The sequence below is a fragment of the Halyomorpha halys genome, unplaced genomic scaffold (assembly GCF_000696795.3).
Source record: "Halyomorpha halys isolate HHAL.00 unplaced genomic scaffold, Hhal_1.1 Scaffold67.1, whole genome shotgun sequence".
Classification (NCBI taxonomy): Eukaryota; Metazoa; Arthropoda; class Insecta; order Hemiptera; family Pentatomidae; genus Halyomorpha; species Halyomorpha halys.
This window is the reverse complement of record NW_027111562.1, coordinates 1428800-1452747: the sequence shown is the minus strand read 5'-3', so window position 1 is coordinate 1452747 and position 23948 is coordinate 1428800. Positions and strand designations below refer to the sequence as shown.

General features: G+C 34.1%; 1 protein-coding gene and 1 long non-coding RNA gene across 4 annotated transcripts in view; one reads left to right on the top strand and one right to left on the bottom strand.

Annotated features, from left to right (window-relative positions):
- Positions 1–314: 314 nt before the first annotated feature.
- On the top strand, positions 315–13020 carry LOC106692698 (uncharacterized). 3 transcript variants are annotated; one of them, XM_014438794.3, is made up of 5 exons: positions 315–484; positions 3010–3134; positions 7040–7140; positions 12584–12651; positions 12898–13020. In XM_014438794.3, exons 2-5 carry the CDS (start codon positions 3041–3043, stop codon positions 13010–13012), a joined length of 378 nt encoding a protein of 125 aa, XP_014294280.1. In that variant the 5' UTR covers positions 315–484; positions 3010–3040; the 3' UTR covers positions 13013–13020. The 3 variants fall into 3 exon arrangements, with proteins under 3 accessions (XP_014294280.1, XP_014294279.1, XP_066905738.1); XM_014438793.2 differs by lacking the exon at positions 315–484 and adding an exon at positions 491–729; XM_067049637.1 differs by lacking the exons at positions 315–484; positions 12584–12651; positions 12898–13020 and adding an exon at positions 491–729 and having other exon boundaries at positions 7040–7230.
- LOC136796287 (uncharacterized) overlaps positions 6973–23948 on the bottom strand; it is a 19459-nt gene continuing 2483 nt past the window's right edge. The window contains exons 2-3 of the long non-coding RNA XR_010843994.1: positions 8218–8356; positions 6973–7209 (exon numbers count right to left, since the gene is read on the bottom strand). This is a non-coding gene — a long non-coding RNA (uncharacterized lncRNA). The remainder of the gene's footprint in view (positions 7210–8217; positions 8357–23948) is intronic.

The window sequence follows — 23948 nt, the reverse complement described above, 5'->3', positions numbered from 1 at the left end:
TATTACACTGATTTACATCAAAGAAATATCTCCTGATATAATATCAAGAAATTTGAGGAATTTTATTTACTACAAACCAATTCATGATAACAAATATTGAGCAAAATAAACTTACAAAAAGACAAAAATTCTAATTTAATTCAAAATTATAGTACTCTTCATTGTCGAAAAAAATAAACAATTTTTTTGAGTTATCTCAGGATGCACATGGAAATTTAAAACTAATTTATTTAACTTTCATGTGAATTTAGAATTGAAAATTTCAGTAGTGATTTGAGAATAAATGAATACAGAACATATGTGGTTAAAAGGTGGTAGTCTTTTGAATGAAAATATGCCCATTGATTATTACTGTTAATTAGTTTATAATCATTATTTAGCTTAGATATAATGGAAGATTGTTTATTCAAAACAGAATATAACCTATAAATCATCTAAACATGTGGAATTAAATTGACTGCTGATATTGTTAATAAACACTCAGGTTATTATTATGAAAGTTTGTCAATATAGTAGGAATTATGAGAAAGATTTTTTATTATTAACAAGTAACTCATGTTTTGGAAGAAAACAATTCTTCACATACTAATGCAATTGAGGAATGAAAATAAGTACACCTAAGCTAAGACTGCATAACTTGGTGTATAAGTGCATTTTCCTAATCACACTCTCACAGTATTCATTAGCAGGGCTGGAAGTGTTCTTTGATGGAAAGAAGTTTTTTTACAGGTGATTATATTGGCAAAGCTTATTCCATGGTTTATATTAGATAATTGAATTACTTGAAAGGAAAAAGTTACAGTCTCATTTATTATGTGTTCATGAATGATGATGAAATATTCATGAAGAAAATTCTTTGCTAAAATCAAACCTTTTTATTACCACTACACAACATGTTTTTAGAAAATAATTTGTCTATATTTTTTGTTAATATTCTTTTGATAAATTTGAAAAATAAATGTTTTAATTAAACTAGGAGAGGTGCAGCCTTGTGCATTTTGCACATATTAGGAAATATATGCCTATATTTTCCTAGTATTTCATCTGTTTTGTTTATAATTTTATCTACCTTCCATTAGCCCTTTAATGTTGTTATTGCCACTTCTTTTTGTACTCCTTCTTTTACCTCTCCACCTATACTCAATTCAGTTTTTCTCTGGTTTCCTCCCAGCGGTAAGAATGAGCATTTCTCTCACCAGTACACTCCTAACGTGACATCATTTTTTTCTCATTTGAGCTGAACACCTCCTGCATTTCATATTTTAAATCATGAACTGAGGCAACAAGATCATAAGACTTTTATGAAAACTGTATTCTTCTACTCCTGAAGGAAAAGCTACTATTTACAATTTCAATTTCAAATTGCATTGAAAAAAATCACAAAGATTTTTGTCATCATCACATCCAATTATATAAAAAAAATAGTACAAATTGTCTTACATGAGATAAATGCACACCTCTTAGGAGACAGAAAAGTGAGACAATCCTATTGTGTTAATGAATGTTGTTGATAAGTTGTCTAAAATTGAAAGCAAAACAAGAAGTATTGAAATTTATTTATTTGTGAAACAGTACATTGCCAGTGTCAAAATTGATTTTTATTATTTACATTAACCCAGTACTAGTTGTTTCAATCAAATAAGAAGGCCAAGAAGTAGTTTAATGTATTGTAATTTTAAATATTGAACACGAATGAACAAATAAGTGTTTTACATAAGTCCAAGGATTTTCGTCGATAAAAGAATTATTACTTATAAAAAATAAATGTTAAAATTAAAAAGGTTTATATTACATTAAAAAAATATTCAAAATTAGATGAATTTTTACCATCATACCATGAGAAATATACTGATTTTTTGTGCTCAAAAGTTTTGAATATGAGCTAGGTCATTATTCATACTTGGAAATTAAATTCTCTCTTTTATAAATCTGCTAAACCCAAATAAAAAAAAAAATCCAATTAAAAATATTGAAAAAATGTAAATATATAAAATATTTTATCCAAGCATGAGCAAAATGCTTACAGTGTAACCAATCCTGGATTAATATAGAAGTGGTATATTGTCGCTTAAACTGTGATACCTCATAATTAAAAAAAAATGAACCATACGGTTTTTATACTTTAAACCATAGTGAAAAATCTATGCATCATTCTAGAAACATCTCATCTTAACCATTGTATAGTAGGACACATATATTATTTTTTTCTGATTTCCAGAATTCTTTTGTGATGTCTCTAGAATGAAGCATTAATTTTTATGAGGAAGATGGTCAGAGGGAGGGGGGTACGGTCAACAATGATACACAAATAAACTAAACTTATTTATTTGTGCCGATGCTTAAACCTGAATTTCAGCCCTATATCAGGGTGACTTGGGCTAAAGTCTAGGACTTTAGACTGCATCATAGCCCAAGTCACCCTGGTATTGGCTTGAAATTCAGGTCAAAACTTCGGCCCAAATAAATCAGTTTTGTTTATTTTTGTATCTTTGCTGATCACACTCTTCCAACATCTCCTCATATCAATCTATGGTCAACTAATAACACCTCATTAATTCTTATATATTTTAAATGGTAGTTTTTTTTTTTGTTTTTTTTAGTTATTACAGCTTGAGCAATTATATGTGTTAAAGACCTAATTTTCGAAAGATTGGCCCTGTTTTATTTGTCATGTTATATAAAGTTCATTTAACCTTATAGCTTAAAGTACTTATAAAGAAGTAAAGTACTATGATGGGATTGATTTTCACCATATATAGGGTTCAATCCAGGGACAGTATTTAATTTTTTTTTTTTACTATTCAGATTTGTTGTGTTCTGTGGGTATTCAGATAATTTTCACTGTGTACATTTTGTAATTATGTAGGAATCCCTATATGAACGATTCTCTCTAAATAGTGTTATTTAGTTGAAATCATTCACTCTGGATCCAGTATTCCAAAAGATCAATTAAAATAATTAATTCATTCTTATCTTGAATCTGACTTTTTTTTTTCATTTTCTTTTTAGATCAAACAACGGGAAAGAAATTCCTATAGACATGTCTTTGGGTTCAGAAATTACTAGATTCCAGGAAGAATTCATAGCACCGCCCCATCGAAAAACCAGAGAAACATTGCATTGCTTAAATCAAGGTAAATATCATTATTTCTGTTTTTAAAAATGTATACAGTTATTGCCCCTCTTTTATAGATTCCAGATATTTCACAAAACATTATTATTTTATTTATTTATACCACATATAGATACAACAAATCCTTACAGCATTCCCTATTTCCTTCAACTCTAACTGTAAACATTAAATCAATCCTTGAATCATATCTACCTATCCCTGTATGCCCTTTTGTAAATACCCTGTCATTTTTATTACACTTATATATTATACTTGATTTTTAACTCCTACTCTTTGTCTGTACTTCATAATTGGATGAATTGAAAACACTAAACACCAACAATGTGTTTAGCCAAATATTTTAACTCCTGCAACTCTTAAACCTGAAATAGTTCTTCTATACTTTCATCCAATTGAACTTAATCCCTTAGAAAACCAATAGAAAATCCTTGACATATTTATTACTACCAATCTAAAATACAATTCTTGGATGATTTTTCAAATGAGTATCTTACATCGTTAATCAAGGTCAGCATAAAAGAAAACACCTTACAATAGAAATTTATAAATTCAAAATCTTGCATTAATTCATTTGTCTAATATTTGAAGGAAAAAGACTTAAAAAGGAAAAGGACTCAATATCTATTAGACAAAAATCAGTCATACTGAGCTGATCTCTATGTCAAGCAAATAATTATGGTACCTACTTGATAACTTTAAAAATTCAAAAACATTATCATCTTCTCATCCAGTCCAGCTTGAACTTGGACCAAATTAAAGGATGAAATAGTCCAGATAGTAGTCAAAAAGGTACTCAAAATAGCAATAAATTATTTATTAGAATGTTTCCATCTAAATTACAGGTATTCATCAGGGATCTCTTTTTTTTACCGCCATTCCTTTCAACAATGTATTGAAATGGAACTAACTATTCCTCTTTCCCTCCAAAAGTGTTCTGACATCTGTGTCATAGATTTCTTCAGTGGAATGCAATATTGTCTCTAATACCATATTTTACCTATCACAGTAAATTGTCCAAAGACAATAGGATCCTACTTGCCTTGTGGGCTTACATATTGATCTTCAATAACAGTACTTCTAATTAAAGATTCTGATTGTGACTGTCTTATTCCAACATTTAGCAATGTCATCATTTGGAATATTTTACTACATCTGCATTGGAGTGAAGGGTGTACTTCACAGGTGTCTTTCTGGATGATAAACAGGATTATGATTAAACTTTTATTTGGTACAGATTTTCGAATTTGATCAATTTACTTATGTTCTATCAACATAATTTCTCATAATCAATTTTTATCTCCTTGAAAGAAAATATAAAATCAGTTACAATTTTAAATAATAGTACTAGCATGCAGGTTGTTGCTCAAGTCAGTTTTCAAGGAATAAACCATGCCATGTTTTCTATATTCAATACATTTCTCACAATCTGCTGACACAAGCTTTTAATCACTGAAAAAACACTGCCAATTATGCCATAACTCAGAACCAATTGCAATCATATGACAATAATGGAAATATAAATTATGTTTTTTTTTTCTTTCTCACTCACTCACTGTTGGGTGCTACAGTCCTTGTAGGACCTGGGCCTCTACCACCATTTTTTCCCATGCCTCGCGGTATCCAGCGAGATTCCTCCAATTTTCAACTCTTATCCCTCTCAAATCCTTCAGCCATCGGCGCCTAGGTCTACCCCTTTTCCTTTTTCCTCCTGGTGCACCATTTACCATGCTTTTAGGTAGCCTGCAGGGCTCCATCCTTTCTACATGTCCCAACCATCTTAGCCTGCTCTTCTTAATAGCTCAGAGGATATCAGGCTCTCCATACAATTCCTTTATTTCGTCATTGCTTCTGATTCTCCACCTGTGCTCCTCTTTAATGGCTCCAAAGATCTTTCACAGGACTCTTCACTCCCAAACCAGTAGAGCTCTTCTATTTTCCTTGGTTAGAGTCCATGTCTCACTGCCATACAATGCCACTGGCCTAATTATTATTTTGTACAACAAAAGCTTTGCTTTCCTGGAAAGACTTTTGTATCGGAGAGCTTTTTGCAGGGCATAGAAACATCTGGTTCCTGCTACCATTCTCCCCTTAAGTTCTACTTCTAAATTATTGTTCTCAGTCACAACTCCGGAACTTGAAAGTACTGCAGCTGTGAAACATGTTTTCCCTCACATCCACAATATCTCTTATCTCCCCGGTCTGTCTAGAGGTTTTCATATATTTCGTCTTTTCACTATTTATATTAAGTCCTAAATCCTGTGCTGCTCTCTTGAATTCTTCTACAGCACCGGCCAATGCTGTTTTGGTTCTCCCTGTGATGACTACATCATCTGCATAAGCCATGTGTTTTGTGAGCCTATTGTAAGTGGTGCCACCCGGGTTTGTCCTTATTTTTCTAATGGCAACTTCTAGGGTGAGGTTGAACAGTACTGGTGATAATGGGTCTCCTTGTCTTAAGCCACTGTTAACCCTAAAGCTATTAGAGATGCCCACTTGAGTTTTCACCTTGCAACTAGTCCTTTCCAGGGTCATCTTTGTTAATCTTATTAACTTGCTAGGTATTCCCAGTGACTGCAATGCCTTTAATAATTTCCCTCTGTCTACACTATCATAAGCCTGTTGGAAGTCAATAAAGAGGTGGTGTAAGTCGACATTGTACTCATACGTTTTCTCGAGCATTTGTCTGATCGAGAACAGGTGGTCTGTTGTTGACCGTCCTGGGCGGAAACCGCTCTGGTACTCGCCCAGCAGTTGTTCGCTACTTTCCATCATCCTCCTACAAATTGCTACCGACAAGATCTTGTAAACTGTTGGCAGGAGCGTTATACCTATGTAATTTTCACTTTTTAGTTTAGTCCCTTTCTTATGTATAGAGACTATAATAGCTTCTCTCCAGTCAGCTGGCATTTTTTCTTTCATCCATATATCCCATATCACCTTGTAAATCTGTTCCTAAGTGTCTTACCCTGCATATTTAATTAGTTCTGAAGGGATTTCATTGGCCCCTGGAGACTTATTATTTTTCAGAGACCAAATTATGTCCATAATTTCTTCCCTGTCCGGTGGTACCTCCTCATCAATATCCTCTTCATTATTAGATTGGTAAACCTGGTGATTGTACATATTTCTTATCTTGGGGTTCAGAATCTCCTTAAAATAATGGAGCCACCTATCCTTGATTTGTTCAGCCCCGGTGTTAAGGTTTCCACATTGGTCCAGGCACATTTCAGTCTGTTGAGTGAAGCCCTGTTTTTGCCATTTAGCGCCCTTATAGAACTTTCGGCTTTCACGTGCCTGAAAATGCTCTTGCATCTCATCGAGCCTTCTTGACTCGTGTGCTCTTTTCTTATCTAGCATTATTCTTTTGGCATTTCTTCTACTTTCGGCAAATGCATCATATGTCCTGCGAGTCTTCCTTTGGAGCATCTTCGAGCCTCATTCCTTTTTTGTATGGCCCTCTCATAATCCCGATCAAACTATGCGTTCCTCCTTCCAGTCTTTCTCTCTCCTAGAACTTCACGTGCCGTAGTCCTGATTGCTTCTCCCAGTCTGTTCCACATTTCTTCCGCACCCATAATCCACTCTTGACACCAGTTTTCTTTCTAAATATTTTTAAAATCCACTACTCTATTCATTTCGCCATTTATTCTCCTGTACAAGATGGAATGTGGATGCTAGGATTAATAAAATAAGTAAGAAATGCAAAAATTCTATGGGGGTCCTAAAAGGACCTACCCCCACAGTATTATGTGTTTATTTCATACCATGATATTAGGAAGGTTAATGTAAAATTCCTAACTTTTTCACTTAATAATAAAAAAGGTTTTTTCAAACATTAATAATATTGAAGGAATTCATAATTTATTTTATATATAAAATACCACACTACTATATTTTTGTTGATAGACCCAACATGCAATGAGAATGAAGAGAAATCAAGGTATTGGCAATCCTTTTCGAGCAGTCATCGTAAACCTGTCCATGACCGTGGTACAGAAATAGTGGAGGTAAAGAAGAAACATTCAGTTAAATGAAATACAGAGCCATAGTACTTTTATGTTATAGTCCACATATACCTGAAATAAAGGCAAATTAATGTAAGAAAACCTACATATTTCTTCTAGTTTAATGATTAGAATTTTACAAGGCAAGGAATATCTACATTAATAATAAATAAAAATAAATATCTTAAGATATGTAAATACCATTTATCTTTACAAAAATTAATTCAAATTCACTTGAAACATTATTTATTTTAGCATAACGGTATTACATCACTTGTTTATAATAGATGCCCATTATAAAGTCATTTACTTATGAAACTCAGATTATTACAAACATTATTCATGTTAAAAAATTACATTATTTCATAAAATTAAAAACAACACTAAAGTCCTTTTATTACCTTAACTACCTATAATAGAATGAGATAAAATGAAGGATAGCTACTCATTTTTTAATAAATAAAACGAGAAAAAAATATAGTATAAATTTTACTAGGACATTCCATGATTACCTATGACTGTTTTTTTTTTTCTTTTGTCGATTAATATAAACAGTAAATAAGTAAGAAATTTGCAAAATCACAAAAAGTAGGAACTAAGTAAGTCATTAAACAAGTAAATTAGAATAAGACAAAACTGATCAGAAGTTAGCCTAGCAGAAAGATCCATTTCAAATAAGGACAGATCAAAATATTTTACAATGACTGAGTTGTATGAAAAGAAGAAGTAGAGGAATTCTCTTTTTCTCCCTTTAATATACTTAAAATAAAATTCATGGAAGAACAATGAGAGCTTTTTGTTCATCAAATAACATTAAATGTAAACACAAGAAAATCCAAGGTTGATGAATACTATGGTATGATCATTATGGGGTGAATATTTTCATAGTCTGGGCTAGAAAGCAATGACAAGAAAAACTAAATGTATTGGTGTCCCAACCATAGGGTCAGACAGCCCTAGCTGAAATTGGAAAAATGATTTTGTGTGAAGTGGTTTGGGAAAACAACTGAAAAAAATAATGAATTAAAAAAATCAAATTTCAATTATGGATGTTATCAATAAAAATCTAAAAATGACTACCAATGAAGAATTATGGCATGTAAAGCATCAGGATAAATGTACATAGTTACACCTTCATCTTGGCTTGATTGGGCTTCATATTATGAACAAAGATCCCACATCCAACTCCTTTTCTGTCTCCATGTTGGAACATTTGGCACTGAAATCATAAAAATGTCTTACAATACTTTATTAGGACATCTGCATAATTTATAATGAAATTATATGTAAACGGTCAATATCTGTTGACCAATAATTGATTTGAAGTGTTTTAGTAGGAACCAAGCTTGGTAATTGAGTTCTCTAGTCTTAGATTTGTGACAATGAGTATAACTAGTTCTAAAAATCTAAATATACATAGTGAGTTCTAAAAATTTAAAAACATATATGCCAGAATGTAAAACTAGACAAGTAATAAATATATAGTTTTTTTTATAAGTCTTGAATAAAGGAATGTCTCACAGTAAACTTTTATTGTTTATGATAATTGATACAACAAGTCTACCACCTATAAGTACTTACTACTAGTACTAGTACTGGTAATAATTGGGAGAACATAATGGTAAGTGGGCCCAAGGACCTTTTCGTCATAGCCAAGACAGACCAATTGAATAATTCTTTTAATGTCTATTATTCCTCTATATCTAATCTTTTTAATTTTTTTATGAAATTTAAATGGGAAAACCAATCTATAGAGGAAGCTTCATATTCTAGGATGCTATCAGAGCCTAGAAGCCTATAACTTAGTGACGCGTACTCGTCACAATCTCCTATATAATGTAGAGCAGTTTCCAGGACCTGTCTACATAATTGACAGTTTTCATCACGAACTACTCCACAAATCTTAAGAAGTCTTTTAAGTCTGCGATGACCTGTAAGAACTATTAATAATTGGAGTTCATTTCTATTTAGTCCTTCATCACTTAGTTCAAGAAGTAGAGGGTTTAGTTATTAGTATCTTGGTCTGTCTCAGTCATATACATTACTTCCACTCCTTGCCTGCTATCTTCCATGTCCAATCAATGATTTCTTTGCACTGATGCCTTTTATAGATGCCTAGGAATGGTTATGGCCCCATAGAAGGGTGCTCGGCCGTTCTTCTAGTGAACTGGTCAGCTTTCTCATAACCAGTGATTCTCTTATGTCGAGGGACCCACAATAACTTAAGCTTCTTTGAGCTCGCCAATAACTCTAATGCATTTTTGCACTCTCTTACCAACTTACAGACGGCTTTAGGTGACTCAAGGGCTTGAAGGGTAGACTGACTATGTGAAAAGATGCTGATTCCTTCCCTTTCACAGGGAATGTTAAGCCCTATGTAGGGCTGTCCACCTCACAATGCTATCATAGCTATGGCTATTATGGGGACTTATTATTGCTGTATAAATCCAATGCATAACTCTTGGGTTGAAACCCCAAGTGATGGCAAGAACATGTTGTATTTACCAAAAGGCTGCACTAGCTTTTCTTTTGAGTTCCCCAGTTTAGCATCTAAACTAATACCAAGGTGTCTGACATTTTGACTTTATTGGAGTTGATTGCCAAAAAGAGTTGGGGCTCAGAAGGTTCCTGAGTCTCAGTATTATTAAACTTAAAACTGAAACCAAATGTTGTCCCCTTCTCACTAGGCCTGACAACCCATCACAAAAAATTAAATAAATGGTTTAGAACTATAAACTGTATTTTTTAAAAACCAATTCATAGGACATATTATTGACAGCTTTCATAGATATAAGGTTATAAGATTTAAAAATCTTTAGTAATTTAAAATATAACAAATTTGACAAATCAGGACTAAATTTGAGATAACCTAGAAGAGAAACCTATGTTCTATTGTCAGTTGTGAAGAAAAAAAGGATTCTAGTTACAATTTGAAAATTAATAAATAAACTAAGCAAAAACTGAGAAAACTAAGTATAAATCAATCCCGTTAAGATTGTTTGCCATATTATTGAATCTGATTACAAAATATCATATCAAAAATAAAATTTTTTTTTTTACAAATAGCTAGATGAAGCCATTAATCAAACTCAGATAACTATTACTGCTCATTCATCTTACAGTTATTTAGGTAGGAAAATTGTCACTGAAGAAGGTATATCCATAGCACAAATGAAATCTTAGAAGAATATGAGGATCTTCAACCTCCACTTAATAAACTGAAAATTCAGCATTTTTTTTTATTTTCTTCAAATTTTTCTGACTTTTATATTAACATGGGAGGAGAAGTAGAGAGAACCTGATAGCTGAGCAGATTGGGATAGAGTAGCAGATCGCTTGATTCAGAAGGTTGTTGGTTCAATTCCCATCTGGGCCAGTCAATACTTATTTCACAGCAGGACTGAGAAATGAATCATTACATTCCCCCTGCAGGGCTGTATAGGTCCTCAATGGAGGACTTGAAAAAAAATTAATAAATAAAAAAAAGAGGAAAAATGGAGACTTAGATGTTCCGGAAATTTTTTTTTTAGTTACTCTGCACACAATAGGAAAACCCATAGAAAATGATCGTCTTCCTTGCTAATTAAAAGATAATTTGCCTGAACACATTTTTTTTTTTTAAATATTTAAACTACACCATTACATTCGTTGGAATTTTTCTCAGTAGGATAGCTTTTGTATTTTTTCAGAATAAAAAAAGAGCTGGTTTTAAATGGAAAAACAAAACACAACCCCATTTTTGACATCATCCAGTGTGATCGCCAGTCATCTCACCAACTCCACACAGGACGCAGTCCGAAGATTCAGTCACTCCTATTCTCTTCAGGTGGCGCCGCAAATAGTCATGTCCAGTAGCCAACCTGAAGCATGCCACTGACACCGCTCTTGGTAAAGTCAATGGAAGGAGCCTCTTAGGATCTAGCAATGCCGCCCAGTTCTTGTCCCCACATTCTCCTCTACTCCTTTCCTCTGCTCTTTCAGTGATGGCCGTGTTCATATGCTATAGTGCTGGATCTAATAATGCCCATCAACAAATCCATGACCCCAGCGGAAGAACTAAGGACTATGGCATTGGCCATTATAGCCGAGCGCTACCCTGAGCCAGAATGGATCCATATATACACCAACGGGTCAGCTACAGAGGCAAATAAAAATGCGGGTGCAGGTGTCTATAATAGCCTGTTCCAACTATCAGCACCTGCTGGAGCAAACGCTACCAATTTTGGTGGAGAGGTAGTTGCAATTACTTTAGCTCTAGAAAAGATTACTCACGCCTGCGCAAAGAAGATAGTTCTGCTGTCGGATTCAAGGGCAGCACTGCTGGCAATAGCGTCTGAATGTCCCTCAACTAACGCTAGAATTCTCGCATGCCGGAAATCCATAGAATGTAAAAGAGAAATACTTAAAGTATTGGTAATGCAGTGGATTCCAGCGCATTGCGGTATACCTGGTAATGAGGAGTCGGATCAACTCTATGAAACTGATTGAAGATTCAACAGCTAAAGTATCACTAGAGGAAGTGACAAGTTTCAAGTTGCTACCTAAAACATCAACTACTCATCTACCATCTGCCTACTATAGCAATAGTGCTAGTGCATATTTTCTACATGATAATAATTAAAACAAATAATATCATGCATAGAATATTACCTGTTTAAATTTGTGATTGAATGAACATCAAAACATTCATGTTATCAAGTAAAAAGCCTTAAAATCAGAGAGGTTTTATAAAAAAGAAATGAGTGTGGTTGGTGAGTGCATCTCATGATTGAAAATTAAAATCCATTTAATAGGTGTTAATAATTAATAAGAATTTTCCATGAGAGATATGAACAACTTATCATGAATTTTTGTTTCTGTTTGTATAAACAATAAAACTTTCAATCATTTAATTATGACTTGTATCATTTACATATTTTTTCATGAGATAAAAATAAATTTTAATAATTGCTGTAAGGTGTATTACATAATTTTATTTTATATTTCTTTATAGCCTGATCGGCCTTACATAGCTATTATATAACAGTTGGATTAACTTTTGACCATTGACAATGGTGGGAGATAGTCTCGGGCAATAGATACCCCTGACTCTTACAATTATATAATTAACAAAAATCAATCATTAAAATTAAAAAAAAAAGTTATATAATTTAAAAATCAAAGAAAGAGAACAAACAAAAATTGCAAACAAAACAATAAATATTTAGGCATATTCTATACATTCTGTTTTATAATAAAAAAAAACTTAAGGGTATATCTTAAAAAAAAAAAAAAATTGATCAGTAAAATAAAATTTACTTATGGGCAGACTTCCCTATGAAAGTTGAATAGTATACTATACCAGACAATTATTGCAACCTAAGCCAATGAGGATGTAGCTGTTTTGGAATACTGAAACATTGAAAATAATAAAATAGTCTATTTATCTCTTTTTTGTTATGCACAGAAAGAATTAGGAGGAATGGTGAACAATAAACCTGAACATCAAATGACCCGTTACGACATATTAGTCAGGTATATATTTTGAATTGTTATATCACAGTACTTTTTGTTAATAATATATACTGTAAATAATATACAGTAATCAATAATATATAAGCATTATTTTCAGTAAATTAAAAACATCTGTGTGATACATATAAATACAACTTAAATATAAATTAATAATTATTATAGAAAAAAAAATTCTTAAGTTGTTTCTATGGGATGATATCCTTTCTAATTACTAATTCATATCATCATATGAGCATTTTCTTTCAGCCTGGCTAATAATGTAGACATTGCAAAACCTGAAGAGAGAATTAATGCTATCATATCAATGATCAAAGAAGATCTGGAGAGGTACATGAAAAACAATCAAGAACTCACTTTATGATAATAAAGAAATTTCATAAATATCTTAATTAATTTAGCAATAACATTAGATTATTTAATAGGATACTGTTTAAAATAACTTCCATAATGTGATTATTATAGTTGGAAATAGCTGATATGATTGAATTATTAGAAATGGACTGTAATATTTCTTTAGTAATCCATTTATTTTTTTATATGTAGTATTTGATATTAAATTTAGAGACTATTGGTTTATTTTTGAAAACGCTCTTTTTCTCGATCTGACAGTAATGCCAAATAACAATTGACCTCACATCAATTAGGGAAATTAGAACAAATAAAAAGTAACTAGTTAATTTTGTTATATGATCATTTCGGTTGATTTATCTCTAAAATCATTAAAACTTTTTTTTTATTTTTACGGTTTTAGGTTAGTAAGTCATTTCATTTTTTTCTGACATGAATTTAATCTTTCATTGGCCAAACTTTAATGATTTCAACATTCAAACTTCATAAAATGATAGTTATTAAACAATGGTAAAAAAATAACTGGGAAATTTGTATTTGAGTTGCTTTTTTTTTGTTTACAACTATAATCTGTGAAACTAATGAAACTAAGTTAAAATGCTTTATGAGAAAACTGGTGGTGCATGACTGTAATGTAATTAATAATTAATTTAATGAATATTTCAATTTATTAAACATAAATTAATTCTGTCGAAATTGGCAATAAGATTTTGCAATTTATGAACATTTAAATTGGTTATTTTGTCATACACTCCTCAAGATAAAGAAATAGGAATAAACCAAAATGAAAATTATGTGAAGATCAGATAAAAACAATTTTGGTTACTGCAAAAGATAAACAACTAATGAATACAATAATTGTATATATTTCTATAAGAAGTATAGAATATAATTAATAGTGACAACTATTATTTAATAAATAATAAAAAGTAATTAATATAGTTAAGTTCTATAATTAATAGTAACTTTAAAAATCAGATGTCTTTATCAGATGTCAATGCATTTCCAGGATAGAGGATAATGTATGATAGATTTGTACATGCCTTTCTTCTAATAGCACATAACTGAATGACATAAGCATATCAACTTCTTCAATAGGACTGGATAGGAGGGTTCTTATGATTACAAGTTGATGGATGCAGATAGAGGACCGTTATATGAGACCAAACAACTAAGTCTGGTATAGGATCTAAGTATAATATCCAGATCGGCATGTGATATATATATAATGAAATGTTTAAATAATAATGATCAAGTAAACACGTGATCATGCAACCATACCATTAACTGATCTAATAATCTTTTGAGTAACCATGTTGCGTTTTTATCAAATAAACGCTTATCAGTTTCTGTCTTGTTTTTCATTACAATTTTATTTGATAAAAATTAACTTAATAATAAAAACGGGTGTTTAGTTAAAGTGATTAGTGGCAGTATGGAAAAATATCTACGACCTGCTAGATTTGAATCGTTGCCAGGCTAGCTTTGGCTAACAATATACGAAAATTTTTGGCCCTTACGGAATTCAGATCTGAAGAAAAAAAATTAAAGGTATTGGTCAATTTTCATTCTCCAATAGCATTCGAAATCGTTAATGATAGTAACTTATACAAAGATGCCAAAAAATTACTAAATTCAACCTATATTAAACCAAAAAATGAGGTATTTGCGCATCATTTATTAGCTGTCAGGAAACAACAACCTGGGGAAACAATTGATCAGTATGTCCAGGTTTTTTAAAACAACTCAGTCGAGACTGTGATTTCAAAGTTGTGAGAATAGCTTATACAGAAATGAATATATTTATGACTCATTTATACGAGGGTTGTCTGAAAAGTTTCCGACCGCAACGTAAAGATGGCAGCACTCGTGAATAAAAGCAAGTGAATTTCGTTGTTCATCTGTTGACAGTTACTCACCAAAATCTCAGTCATTTTGGACGCGCAGTGTTTATGTAACAGTCGTTTGAGTGAGTTGATGTTAGTGTTTTTGTGAAAATGGACAAAATCGAGTATCAAGCTGTCTTTAAATATTTGTTTTTGAAAAGCAGCAACACGCCTACGCAAATCAAAGATGAGTTGTATTCTGTGTATAGAGACTCTGCACCATCATTTACCACAGTGAAATTTTGGGCAGCTGAATTTAAACGTGTCCGTAAGAGCAAAGGAGACTATGAACGTTCGGGACGTCTAAAAACTGCAACTACCGACACAAACATCACCAAATGGTGCTAGACGGCCGCCAAATTAAAGTGAGAGTGATAGTAGAGGTTATGAACATGTCAAAAGAAAATTGTTACATATTAAATCAACATTTAGAAATGAAAAAGCTGTCGTTGGGTGCCGCGTTTTCTGACGTTAGACCAAAAATGTGTTCGAATGAACATTTCCAACGCTCTGTTGGCGCAGTTTATGCGCTATAAATCCGAGTTTTGGCGCCGATTAATTACTCTAGATGAAACTAGGACACACCATTATACGCCCGAAACAAAAATACAGTCCAAACCGTGGACTGCTAAGGGGGAACCGACTCTAAAAAAATCAAAAACTGTTGAAAGTGGTGACTGTTTTTGGGATAGTTAATGTAGATATTTTAATCGACTATCTTCAAAAAGGAAAAACCATTACAGGAGCATACTACGCATCATTATTTTACAAGCTGAAGGCAGAACTTGCGAGAAAACGGCCACATTTGCAGAAAAAGAAAATCCTGTTTCACCAAGACAACGCACTATCTCACCTCAGCGGTTGTCATGGCAAAAATCCAGGAATTACGGTTTGAACTGATAGACCATCCGCCTTACTCATCAGATCTAGCCTCAAGTGACTTCTTTTTGTTCCCTCATCGAATGCACTTTTCTTTAGGACCTTGTGCTGACATTTTAGTCAGCCACGATCTACTAAAGCTGCATACTAATATCGAGATAGAGTTTGGTGGCCAGAAACGTTCACTATCAATTTGTTCTTCAGCCCACGCCGAAGTGGAACCACCTCATCTTTTCCAAAATTTCGATCCTGCTTGCAAACCAATAGCTACCAAGTCCAGATGACATTCTGATAACGACATAGAGTTTATAAAAAATGAAATCTCCGAAATGATTACAGAAGAAATCATTGAAGAAAGTGTGTCGCCGTGGCGAGCCCAGATGCTTGTAGAAAATGAACTAAAAAAAAAAAAAAAAAAACGCCTCGTCTTCGATCTATTCACAAACAACAAATAAATTTACAGAGTTAGACGCTTATCCCATTCCATGTATTGATGAGTTAGTAAAAAAAGTGGCAAGGAACAGAATATTTAGTATTATCGATTTACGTAGTGCGTATCATAAATGACCTCTTTTAGATGAAGAGAAACCATGCTCTGCCTTTGAAGCTTGTAGTCGACTGTATCACTTCAATAGAATACCTTTTGGAGTTACAAATTGTGTCAGATGCTTTCAAAGAGTAATAGATAAAATCATATCAAATGAGAAATTATCTAGCACTTTTGCATATATTGATATCATCATGTACGGCAAAACAAAGGTTGAACATAACACACATTTATGTCTGTTGTTGTTAAATATGGGCTCAAAATTAATAAATACAATTGTAAATTCAACTAAACCAACATTCCATTGCTGGAACATCTTGTATCACACAGAACGATTCGGCCGGATCCCGACCGCCTTAAACCACGTTTAAACCTCCCATTGCCCGAAGACACAAACTCATTAAAACGAGCTTTAGGATTCTTTGCACCCTATTCAAAGTGGGTGCCCCGATTTTCTGATAAAATAAAATTTTAGTAATAACTTTTACCTTTCCATTAACTCCAGAAGCAGCTAATGATTTTGCCACAATAAAAAAAGATGCTGTTATAGCGACTTTATCACCGGAACTTCCCTTAATAGCAGAAACTGATGCCTCTGATGTTGCCATGGCCGCCACATGGAGTCAATATGAACAATCTGTTGCCTTTTTCTCAAGAACACTCTCAAAAACAGAAAGAAATCAGTCAGCTATTGAGAATGAAGCTGCTGCGGTGGTTGAATTCTTAAAGAAATTGAAATATCACCTCATTGGGCGACCTTTTCAACTCATAACTTATCAAAAGGCATTTTCAGTTTCATTTATATTCAACTGGAAACACTCAAGTAAAATAAAAAATGAAAAAATAATGCGCTGGCGATTAGAAATGGATTCCTTTAAATTTGATATGATTTATCCCCCAGGAAAAGAAAATATCAAGGCTGACTCTCTCTCAAGGATCTGTGGTGCAGCCAACACAAATTTTTTGGCACCCTGGAGTCACAAAAATGTATCACTTGGTCAGGAGTAAAAATCTACCTTACAGCCTTGATGAAGTACGAAGAGTATCTTCTGTCTGTACCGTATGGGCTGAGGATAAACCTAGATTTTATCAGTCTGATAATCAGCTCATTAAAGCTTCCTATGGAACTCTTAAGTATAGATTTTAAGGGTCCCTTACCAAGTGGAAAAGAGAATCGCTACCTTTTAGTCATTATTGATGAGTATTATCATTTTCCATTTGCATTTCCTTGTAAAGATATGAGTTCCTCCACTGTTATCCAGAACCTTACACCATTGTTTTCAGTTTTCGGATTCCCTGCATACATACATTCTGATTTCCCGGTAACATACCACTTGCATTGTTGTGGAGTAGCCACCAGTCGGGCAACGCCATATAATTCACAAGGCAATTTTCAGGTAGAGAGACTCAACGGGACGCTGTGGAGGACAATTTTACTAGCACTTAAATCAAGGAAACTAGAAACAAGAAAATGGGAAGAAGTACTTATGGAATCCCTTCATGCAATAAAATCTCTCTAGTGTACATCGACGAACTGTACACCACTGTCGTATAATGCGTTATTACTAGCCCGTTGCTAAGTACGCGTTCTCCTTAGTTTCCCATGTGTTCCATTGTAAACTACCTAACCCTCGTTCATTATCTTCTCAACTTTGTATCAACGTTTTATTCGATTATATCCTTATGTTCAAGAGGTATTATTTATGACAATATAATAGAATAAAACGTTGCTACAAAGTTGAGAAGATAATGAACGAGGGTTAGGTAGTTTACAATGGAACACATGGGAAACTAAGGAGAACGCGTACTTAGCAACGAGCTAGTAATAACGCATAATACGACATTCTCCCCCCTTTATTTCGGAACATAGTCTTGAAGATAACTTGGAGGCTGTCTAGTTCTGTGGTATCTTCTCACCTCCGGTGTGCTCGGCGCCGATGCTGGCAATACTGTTGAAGGGTCATAGTTTCTAGTAGTTGAAGGCGAAGGAGAAGCTGAAGACTTTGACCCCTGTGATTGAAGTGTTGCTGGTGGCTGGACTGGAGGTGGAGAGCTTCTGGCCGTCAAGGTAGCTTGGTTCGGAGTTGCTGATCGATTTTGGTCACTGTCAGTAGAAATGAGCCTATTGGGTGTTGATTGACTCATCTCTGTCTCGTCATGTCCAAATATGGAGTCGTCCCCTGTTGGAGCCAGATGCTTGAAGGAGACAGTAGTTTCTCTCCCATCTGAGCGGCGAATGAGGGCATATTCGGGATTTGCTTCAATGAGGTCCACCTCTTCCACCAGTGGGCTGTAGTGCGTGCCTGAATTTTCAGTAGAATTTTCCAGGGTTTGTCAGCCACGAAGGAATGGCTATTTCATTAGTCGAACGGCGTGCGTGTGTAAACATTCGATCGTGAGGAGTGCATTTGATCGAGGTGCACAAGAGTGAACGGATAGCGTGGAGAGATTCTGGTAGGACCTGTTCTCAGTGCGGTGGTACTGGAACTGGTGGAAATTCCTCGAGTATGTAGGTAGTCGGCCAGATCTTTTGAAAGAAATGAAGTCCCCCTGTCTGAATGGATATAGGCCGGAGTTCCAAAGATGGTGAACAAGTTATACAGGTGTTTCTTCACAGTTGCCGAAGTCATATCCCTGCAAGGGTATGCAAAGGGGAATCTGGAATATTCATCCACGATTGTCAATAAGTAATGGTTACGCGTGCTTGAGGGGACTGGCCATTTAAAATCCACGTTCAACCGTTCGAAAGGGCGCGTAGCTTTTATCAGATGATTGTTGACTGGCTTATAGAAGCGGGGCTTCAGTTCTGCGCAGACAGGATAGGCGGTGGTCATTCGTTTGACATCATCAAGGGAGAATGGCAAATTCTTGGACTTGATACAATGGTACATCCTAGTGACCCTGGGGTGACAAAGGGATCGGTGGATATCCAGAAGGTTGTTGTTACTTGTAGCTCCACAAACTCTAGATAGAGTATCTACCACTTTATTTAGTTTCCCAGGTCTAGGAAATATAGTAGTTGAAGCAGGATAATTCGAGCCTCCATCGCTGAATTTTGTCATTTTTTATTTTTGCTTAAGTGCTTTAGGTCGAAAATAAAAGAAAGAGTTTCCTGATCCGTGATCAATTTAAAATGCCGATTAGTAAAGAAGTGCCTCCACTTTCAAGCACTCGACGATGGCGGTGGCTTCCTTTTCAATAGCCGGATAGCCTTTCTCACTCCCACTCAAAGTTCTTGCGAAGAAAGCTACTGGTCATGTACTTCTTGGTCACGTTCATGAACTGTTTGAGATTATCATCGTGCTCTCATCATGATCCCTTAGTTCGACCACCAATTGTGATGTCGTCAATATAGCATCGGACTCCCTTGAGCTTCTCGTTGTCAATTAACCTGTCCATGAACTTTTGAAATGCAGGCACCCCATTAGTTACTCCGAACGAAAGCCTAGTGAACTGATACAACCGGCCTCCTGTGCCTCGAATGCTGTGAAAGGTCGTTCATCGACACAGATTGGGGGACCTGGTGATAGGCACTCCTAAGGTCGATTGTACTGAAATGGCTGTATTGGGCAGCTAGAGCCACTACTTGTTCAACGTTGGGTTATCAGTTATGCATCCAAAAGAGCGAATTTGTTAATGGTATTGGAATAGTCAATGGCCATCCGTTTCTTATGGGTTGCGTTGCGGGTTACCAAGATCTGTGCGCTCCATGGAGAACAGCTGAGCTCGATTATGCCAGATTGTAATAGATTACTGACCACATCCTCTATGAATTTTGCGTCGCCAGGGTTGTGTCTGCGTTATTTGGTCGCAATTGGCTTTATATTAGGAGCAAGATTGGATAAAATTCGAATAGATTCAATATTCGCGTGAGGGAATGTTGAGCTTGCAATAGAGAGAGGGGGGTTACTGCCGCCAAAATTAACATCCAGCCAGACAACAATTATGTCAGCACATAGATTTGAAAAGACTGATAGCTTCGTGGACATGTAAGAATGTTCTAGTAATTGGAGGTCGGCTATGACATAGCCTTTCAAAAACTGATGACAGTGATGTGGATTTTGTAAACATCCACGCAGAACCATCAATGAGAATATGCTACTTTCTTGGTTATTTAATGCAGGACCTGTTTTCTTATCCAAGCTAGTACGAGTTTACAAATATGATGACTTAGTTGAGGAAGTGGAACTAATCGAAGCAAATCCCCTGTATGCCTAAATAAAGCACAGTGACGGACGGGAGTCCACAGTATCTTTAAGGCATCTTGCACACCTGGTGAAAAAGAACTAAGTAACAATGAGGAACCTTCCGTGGAGAAGTCAGATGAAAGTTTGACGTCCAAAAAAAATCTTACTGAAGAAGAATTATCTGTGTTTCCTGCTCAAAAACGTAAATTTATTCAAAATTAAGAGGATACACCGACATCAAATTTGAAAAATTCACTGGACTGACCAGAGATTGGCAGGCGGAGGAGACTTGTAAAGAAGCCATAATATTTAAAAGAATTGTTTACCTATTTAATCAGTTATATGTTAAAAAGGGAAGGGAGGAAATTTGATATATATTGAAGTGTTTAAATTATTATGATCAAGTAAACACGTGATCATGCAACCATATGATAACCTGATCTAATAACCTCTGGAGTAACCATGTTGTGTTTTTTCAAATAAAAGCTTACCGAGTTTCTGTCTTGTTTTTCATTTTTCAGACTAATTTTATTGAAAATATTGTGGTACTTGATTTTTTGAAGGCATGAGTTACATCCTACCATCATATTAACTCCTCTTCTGTAAATTAGCTTGCAAAGTGAATTAGCAGTTATTAAAAACTTAAAGAGTGTATTCAAGAAATGTCTATCAGTGTTGTTATAGAATGAGTTCAAAATATAATTCAATGGAAGACAAGCTTTGTCTTAATTTAATGTTAAAATAAGTTAATTAAAAGTTAAAATAGGGGTTAATAATTAATACAAGTTAACAAATTGTTAAAGATGTTGATCCATTTAGGATATGGTGGAGTGACAACAGCGAGTTTGGGACGTAAAGTTGCATCTTACACATTATCCAGCTATGACAAATTCTCGCATGTGCAAGTGCGGGATTAAAAGGATTTGGACTGGCTGATGCTATTCCTCCTAAATTTGAGGTTGATCTGCTCAGTATCGTTTTTTTTTTTTTTTACACAAATCAAAAGGAGCTATAGTAATGCATCCAATCAATTATGCTTAGTTAATTGTATTTGAGAACTACCAATAGATATTGGTGTAAGACAATTGTAGGCGGATCGTCCGTAACTCAGGTGGTTGAGGCGCAGGTCTTTACAATCTCAGAACTGCGGCTGGTTCGAATCCGTTCTTGGGTGGTCGACTTTTATCATTCATGTGGCGGCCCACGAAATGAAAACTTGATCCCCTCCCCACCATGGTTAGAATAGGTTCGTCGTCACCTCTAGATAATTCCCCCATATGTCAGAAATGACCGGGAAGAAGGCCATGGGGAGGTGTTACTTTGGTAACCTCTCAACTACAACGGCACCGGTTCGATTCCGGTCTGGGCTGGTTGACTTTTATTTCGCGATGGCCCCAAAGAATGAAAATTCGAACTTCCCATTCAGGGTAGATTAGAGTGGTGACCTGTAAGATAACCCCTCCGTATGTTTATAGTCAGAAAGGAGGTACAGAAAAAAAAGAGATATTTGCATGCACTCCACGTGTTTTAAATAATTATAGAAGTTCTTAAAATTTTGTAAATTTACTTTAGTGATAGATTTTTTATTTAATGTAACGCAAAAATACATTTATAAAAACATTACATGTTGTATTAATGATTTAACAAATATCTGGTAAAAATACACGAACGGAAATTGAATTTAAAAATTATCAATAACCATTTTTATCATTCATATTTTCATTAGTAATATTTACCTTTCCTTTCATTCTATCAATTTTTATTTTGTTTCTTTTTATAACAAAAATAGTTTAAATCGAATATTTTGGTATATGTAATAATATACCATTTGATTTGTATTAGGATGGTGAATAAAATAAAATTGACAATTTGTTTAAATGAATTAAAATGTATCACTATAACCAAAAATCGCTTCTAATGCAGTAAGCAAAAACATTGTTTTCAGGAAAAGCTAGTCAGATTCGTTTTAGCGTCTTCAAAGACTCTTAAATACAAATTCTCATAGAAAAACAAAAATATGTTATCCTGCCCATTTCGAAGCGGCAGAAGGTGTGAATTGTTATACCATAGGTTATGGTAAATAAATATGTCTTCTTTGAACCATACAGGTAAAATATTTTTTTGTCGTTTTGTGAAAATTTGTATTTAAGGGTTTCCTTAAAATTCTCCTCATGGGTAATTTATAATGAATTGTTCATAAGCCGCACACGAATAGCGAATTAAAGGATCCGGGGCTGTTTTCATTCTTGGGATGTTATTGATAATAGATTGGAAAGCGAGTTTAAGAAATCATGGTTTTATATGGGTATGAAAATTGAGCTGGATGGGAGGTACATATTATTCTTTAAAATTACAACATTTTGGTTATAAAACTTTTATGGATAGTAAAAGAGGTTTTATTGATAAAAATGGGTAATGAATTCCAAAAAGAGTTGATAGGGTAATAAAGAATTTGACGATGGAAGCAGTTTTATGGGAGGAGATATTCTTATCTGGTAGGTTATGATCACTTATTTGAAGAACAGAAAAATACTGCCACTGAGGGGCTATGGCGTAATCATAGGGAGGGATTAAGCCCCGAAAATTCGGATAAAATATTTTCAATTTTTCTCGTCTGTAAAACACAAAATTATGTAAATATATTTAGAGCCAGTAGTTGCTGAGTGAGTCAAGACGTCTCCATAGCAACGTCATGTCTGTGGTGGCGCCGGTTCGGTTCCGGCCTGGTAGAGTTGACTTTTATTTCAGAATAAAATATGAAAACTCGATCCTCCCACTCTCCTTAAGGTAGATTACCTATCGCATAACTTCTCTCTCCCTCCCCTCTCCCCCATGCCCGAAATAACCAAGTATGGGGTAGAAAATGAATATGTATAATAAACATACTTTATATCATTTTATGAATAATATAAGTTTCATAGCGGCCTACCACATTTTACATACTACTTCCGAGGACCATGTAGGAAAGGCAAAGATCGAAAATGTAGGTTTAAGAGTACATTTTTCTAACTACGGTTGTGAATAATTTACAGTTAGAACGTTAGATAAATTAGATTCTACTCTCAAAGCCGAATCCAACAATCGATTTAATGGAACATATTGTAACCTCGTTTATTGTTATCAAGGTCTACTGCACAGATTGTGGTTATTTTCCTATGTTTATTATTCACTCCATTACCTTTATAAGTGGGATACAGTTTTGTAATTCTTATTAATTTTTCATGCTCATTGTCAGAAAAATTATAAAGAATATTTTTATAATGATTAAATGATTTTAACCTGAGATTAGAAGGTGCGGGTTTCTTGTCAGCATTTTTATATTTATTAGTAATTTTTAGTTCAATGTATAATAAAGCTTGTTGCGGTTTGACTACGAGTTTTCAGAAAATTTCCATCTATGTATATATTTTTGAATATGAGCAATTAATAATAAACATGCTTTTATATATA

Excerpts from the sequence above, each read along its gene's own strand:
- LOC106692698 (XM_014438793.2), top strand. The coding sequence starts at position 602 with ATGAAAATAAGTACACCTAAGCTAAGACTGCATAACTTGGTGTATAAG. Across the intron at positions 7,141-12,583 it reads GTGGTACAGAAATAGTGGAG|AAAGAATTAGGAGGAATGGT; the intron begins GTAAAGAAGAAA and ends TGTTATGCACAG. Across the intron at positions 12,652-12,897 it reads CGTTACGACATATTAGTCAG|CCTGGCTAATAATGTAGACA; the intron begins GTATATATTTTG and ends ATTTTCTTTCAG.